Genomic DNA, 5731 nt, shown 5'->3' with positions numbered 1-5731 from the left:
GGAATAACGTCATATTGTTGTGTGGAAAAATGAGTTGAGACTGAGACTGAGATTTGACTTGAGTTTTTCGTGATATTGGGGCCTGGTATAACTATAGTCAGTTTGTCTTCCGCAACATTAGTGATTGTTTATTCTACTGATTATCGTTGATCATATATACATGTTGGTGTATTCCATAACCATACAGATATGAATATAGTCAGTGTGTCAACATAACATAACTCATTGTATATATCTTTATAAATAATTTAACTGTTATGACTCTAAGCATGCAATCATAATAATATCTTATATCATTATGAAATCTTCTTTTAAATAGTTTTGTTATAAATTCAAGTCTGACGTGAACAGTACTATAAAAAAATTGTATACAGTATGTACTGGGCTGGGCTGGAATCAGTATAATACCTAATTAGATCTAAGAATGATGTAGCTAATCGGATTACTTGTTATTAATAACTGACCAATAGAGTGAATGAAGTCAATGATAAATGACCATAAGATTAACTTAAGTTTAATATTGAATACAACCCCAGGTATCGGTATTGGTCTGAATTGGATCTTAGAACAATACTGCTAATCTGAACGTGTTATTGATAATTAACCTTTACTGGGAATAAAGTCAATGATGTATGACTATAAAGTAAGCTTAACTTTGAATTTTGAATACCACTCCTGTACTTGTATGTCTTTCTTTTGCTAAGTCAGATTTAGGATGATGCCTCATTGCGTCTATCATTAGATAATTTTATAAGGGTGTGACATATATTGAATAAAGATTTTTTTGCGTTTCTAAAATTTTAATATTTTTTTTTTAATTTTCTCTTGCAAAGCTTTTTTTTTATTTTATACGTATCAAACATTTGCAAGTTAATACCTCAAAATATATTGTCAACCAAGTGCAATACAGTATTCTACTCTGATTCATAAAAGGTATCATTGCGCTTGTTAAAATGACAAAATAATGCGTCATAGATTTCTTTATATGAAAACGTATAATTTAGGTCCTTTAAATCAGTTGTTTATGTAATAAAGGGTTAATAAGTACTGCGTTTAGATCCGGGAGTTCGTATTCGATTTTCGTGAATGTTTCCGGATTTTGATTCTGAATCTGCAAACAACCTCCCAAAACGTAATGCCAAACACTTGAATTTTATGTGCCTTTTCAGAAACGCAATGTCAAAGTTTACCAACCGGATAAGCAACAGTTTGCGCAGGCGCAGTTCGCTGTTTGCCGGCTTCTATAATTACAACGTATATGTACAAACTGGGGACCATCCACGGGCCGGAACTGACGCACATGTTTACATTGTGATGCATGGTCAAGATGGCGGGAAATCCCCGGAAACCAAGCTCGCCGTTCTTTTCAGGGATAACTTTGATCGAGGCAATTTGGACAAGTTTAAAATCAAGTTCCAGCCGGTAACTTCCTAATTTGTTTACTTTGAATATACTTTCCGTGTTAATAGAATAAAATAGAGTTTGTATTTCACTGATATTTTGTTATTTTTAAATACAACTTGTTCAAAATGACCTGTATTTGTATTAAGTCCTGACTATTTTGCTCAAGTGCTGAATGTCAATTTAATCAACTCTCTGCCCGGACACGTTTCGTAAGATTTAAATTTATATGACTAATAAAACTATATAAACCCCCAAAAAATGATTAATAAAAAAGGTTTAATATTGTAATATCTCCCTCCGGACGTGTTACTTTTAATTGAAGTAGATGTGATCGAATATTGCGAAAATGGCGCTTACATTAAAGCTAGATAATAATAATAATAATAATAATAATAATAATAATAATAATAATAATAATAATAAGAAGAAGAAGAAGAATGTTATTTGCCCACCCGCCGAATGTTCAAACAGTCTTTAAATTGTTTCTGGCTTTACTGTAGTTTATGCCAAATATATTTTATTTCATTAACTTTCAGTTTTCTGTGCTTGACCATATTGAGTTATGGCGAGATACGGCGGGCTTCAGACGCGACTGGTTTGTAGAAACGATCATGATTGTAAACAAGGAAACGAGGATAAAGACTGTATTCCCAATTTTCCGCTGGATCAGGCCAAATTATCGATACAAATTCTATCCGCTTGATATCAGTCTACCACAGCATGACAAGGCCGGTACCGGTAAGTTTCGCGCGCAATAAACCGGTCAACAAAATAATCGATATCGAGAAACCGGCACGATTGAGCTTGTTCAGCAGTTACAAAATATACTTCAGGGGCCGGTTGCTATATGATATACATTTTCTGTATATGAACAATTGTTAATCATATCTTTACTGAGTACAGTAAGCTATTGTTCGACCCTCTTTAGCTTTCGCCGTGGATCCAGCCGAAGAAATATAAAAAGAAAAAAAAAACTAATTACAATGGTAGCAAATAAAAAGTGTTCCGTTTTTGCTTAAAAGGTACTCTGAGGGATATTTAATACTAGAAGTTATTTTCCCTGTTGTTGTTTTAAAAATCGACCCCTATTGCTTGGAATTCTTGGAGTTGCATCTGATATGCGTCGCTCTATTATTTACAGGACTACTGTTCTGTGTTCTAATGTTTAGTGACTAATTAATATGGATGGCAACGAGTATAAAAAATGGCACTCGAGTACTCGATTACTCGGATAACTTGAATTATTTTTCTGGAAAATTAGTACATGTAATTAATGACAAATTATTGCTTTTTTAGATCAACGTCGCCAAGAACTTGAAGAAAAACGGGAAACATACCAACTGCACGTGCGAATGCCTGGACTTCCTGCGCAGGCGCGAACGCCCCTTCCGATCGACGAGCAGTTTCCAGCAGATCACAGCTGGGACATAATTAAACAACGGACTCGCAACAGCGTGACGAGCAAGTTCGTCCGGTTGACCACGAGTAACTGGCGCTCCATGGATGACGTTCACAACGTCTTCACACGAGGACTACTGGAGCCGTCCGACCTTAACAGGTATACTTTTGCCGTTGTTGTTGTTGTTATTGTTGTTGTTGTTGATGAAGATGATGATGACGATGATGATGTTCTTCTTCTTCTTCTTCTTCTTCTTCTTTTTCTTCTTCTTCTTCTTCTTCTTCTTCTTCTTCTGCTTCTTCTTGGTGGTGTTCAATCCCAAGACCCTTGGGTGGGAGGCGGTTAAACATCCATACTTGTTTCAGCCTTTTTTCTATTTGTTATGGTCAATGTTGCGGCATAATGTTTTATATAAACGTCCAAACGAGTTTCACGAGTTTGTGATTGACCATTTCAGATATAAATGAGTCCAATTTCTTGCTTTTCTCATTATAATTTATTTCATTTAATGGATTACGGTTCCAATTACGCAACGCGTCACTAATTTGTGTGTGTTTAAATAACACTTTGAACACATTTGAAAAAAAGAAAGAAATCCAATAAAAAATCCTTTCAGTTGCACTTATTTGAAGTATATACGTTTGTTAAAAACGGATTCTACAAGTGTAGGACACATTCCAATTAATTAAGATACATAAGTAAGCTCAAATCCAAGTGTATTTACAACACTCGACTTTCATATCCATTCAGGTGGAATGACGACAAAGCGTTTGGGCTCCAGCGACTCGCGGGCGTCAACAACTCTTGGATTCGGGTGTGTAAACGCATACCCAATAACTTCGGCGTCACAGAGGAAATGGTGGCCCCTTTTCTCGATGGTTGTTCCCTAACTCGTACACTGAGCGATAGACGCGTGTTTATTGTGGATCATAGCATCCTGCAAAACATTTCTACACACGACGATTGTCATGTTTGTGCACCAATGGCTCTTTTCTTTGAGAAAAGCGACGGCGTTCTTATTCCGATAGCTATTCAGCTGTTTCAAGACATTGCCGATGATAACCCTGTGTTCTTACCCTCGGACTCCCACTTCACGTGGACGCTTGCAAAAATGTGGTTCAACAACGCAGACGCTAGCATCCACCTTGCCGTGTCCCATCTCGGGTTTATGCATAGCAACATGGAGGGAATCATTGTCGCCATTCATCGCCAGCTGTCGCAGTCACATCCAGTTTATAAGCTTTTGGCGCCACACTTTCATCTCGCAGTGGCCGTTAACCAGAGATTGTCTGAGAAGCTCCACGCTTCAGGTTCCGGTTGGCTCGAGGAGATAATGTCCATCAATAGCGAGGGATTTGACGAATTAGTGCGTCGTCATAAGACAATGTGGCGGATGGACATTGAGGGTACACTTCCGGCTGATCTACGCACGCGCGGGGTCGCAGATACGGATATATTGAGTCAATACTATTTCCGGGACGACGCTCTAGCCCTTTGGGAGCTCATTGAAGTGTACGTCACTCGGTACCTCAAACTCTACTACACCAGTGACGAAGACGTCGCGGAAGACTGGGAGCTTCAAGCATGGCGGACGGAAATGGTAACACCGGAAGTGGAAGGCGGACTCGGGTTGCAGGGCGTCCCTGGAGACTCGGACCTCTTCAAAAAACGATCTCAGATCACCCAAGTATGCTGCTTTATCATCTATACGTGTTCTGCAGGGCACGCGGCCACATGTTTCAAACAGTACGACGAGTATGCGTTTCCGCCAAACTACCCGACGCGCCTGTCAGGAGAGCCACCACGGCACAAGGCGGCCGTGTTGGAGCAAGACGTCCTAGATGTGTTACCCGGTAAAACCACCATGCTGGACACGATGATGATTATGAAATGTCTCAGCGAGAAACACACAAAGCCTCTAGGTGACTTTGAAACAAATTACGTGTTTGACCCCAAGGCGGTTAAGGTTGTGAAAGACTTTAAAGAGGACCTCAAGGCTCTGAGCGCGACAATAAAGTGTAAGAATAGGCTGAGGTCACCACCTTATCTATATTTAGATCCAAGTGAAATTCCGAATAGCATGTGCCCTTGAACTTCACTGAAACTGTAATGGAGCAACATACTTACATCGTACTAAAACTACACTAAGTCGTTTCGGTTCTTAGAGATACTCAATAATACATGAACCCCGCCTCCTTCGAAATTTAATCAAGCACACGATAGCTTTTGTTTGGAATTATAAATTAAATTTGTGTTAAGTAAACAGTTTAGATTTAAACACAATCAAAATGTAATGTGGGCAAGAGGCCGACTTTTTTCGTATGTTAACATGGCTTCTAAATGTAAGGTATCATTTAACTTCAAGTAATAAATATGAAGTAAAATAAAACAAAACAAAACACTAAAATGTTTCCATCACAAAGGTTAACAAAACGGGTATTGTTTATCCCCTCTTACAGGTTTTAAAACACCTACATATAGACTGAAGCAGTTTGATAATAGCTCATTTCATAAGATTCACACGAGGATTTGCCTCCAGAATTCGTTCCTTTGCTGTATAAAGTTTGGGATCTTGTTTTAGTTAAACCATATTTCGTAGGATGTAATATATTTTATAGGTTAATCACACTTATTATGCCACCATTCCGAATGAGTCGACCGCTCGTGATTGCAACACTGTCTAACAATGTCATCATGCAGGGTTCTCGACAAATTGTGTGATTACTTTAGTTTTCTTTGCTTATAGGTAGCTATATTAGACAACCCGGTCAGTGCTGACGGTGCTGTGATAGTTTTAATACTTTTACTTTATTACATCATTATAGAATTGACTTCAGTTAATCACTTTCTCTGTTCAATATATGTATTTTACGTTTGATTAAGAGTTCAAACGATTCAAGAACTGTATTGCCTTTGTTGTTATTCTAT

General features: G+C 38.1%; 1 protein-coding gene across 1 annotated transcript; it reads left to right on the top strand.

Annotated features, from left to right (window-relative positions):
- Window positions 1-1176: 1176 nt before the first annotated feature.
- LOC128204580 (allene oxide synthase-lipoxygenase protein-like) lies at window positions 1177-4895 on the top strand. Its single transcript, XM_052905986.1, has 4 exons — window positions 1177-1422; window positions 1941-2142; window positions 2701-2962; window positions 3554-4895. The coding sequence occupies exons 1-4, from the start codon at window positions 1177-1179 to the stop codon at window positions 4893-4895; spliced, it is 2052 nt and encodes a 683-aa protein (XP_052761946.1).
- Window positions 4896-5731: the final 836 nt, after the last annotated feature.

Source organism: Mya arenaria, chromosome 10 (assembly GCF_026914265.1).
Source record: "Mya arenaria isolate MELC-2E11 chromosome 10, ASM2691426v1".
Classification (NCBI taxonomy): Eukaryota; Metazoa; Mollusca; class Bivalvia; order Myida; family Myidae; genus Mya; species Mya arenaria.
Note: the sequence above shows the minus strand (reverse complement) of the source record. Positions and strands in the feature narration are given on the sequence as shown.

Excerpts from the sequence above, each read along its gene's own strand:
- LOC128204580 (XM_052905986.1), top strand. The coding sequence starts at position 1,177 with ATGTCAAAGTTTACCAACCGGATAAGCAACAGTTTGCGCAGGCGCAGT. Across the intron at positions 2,143-2,700 it reads GCATGACAAGGCCGGTACCG|ATCAACGTCGCCAAGAACTT; the intron begins GTAAGTTTCGCG and ends TTGCTTTTTTAG. Across the intron at positions 2,963-3,553 it reads GAGCCGTCCGACCTTAACAG|GTGGAATGACGACAAAGCGT; the intron begins GTATACTTTTGC and ends ATATCCATTCAG.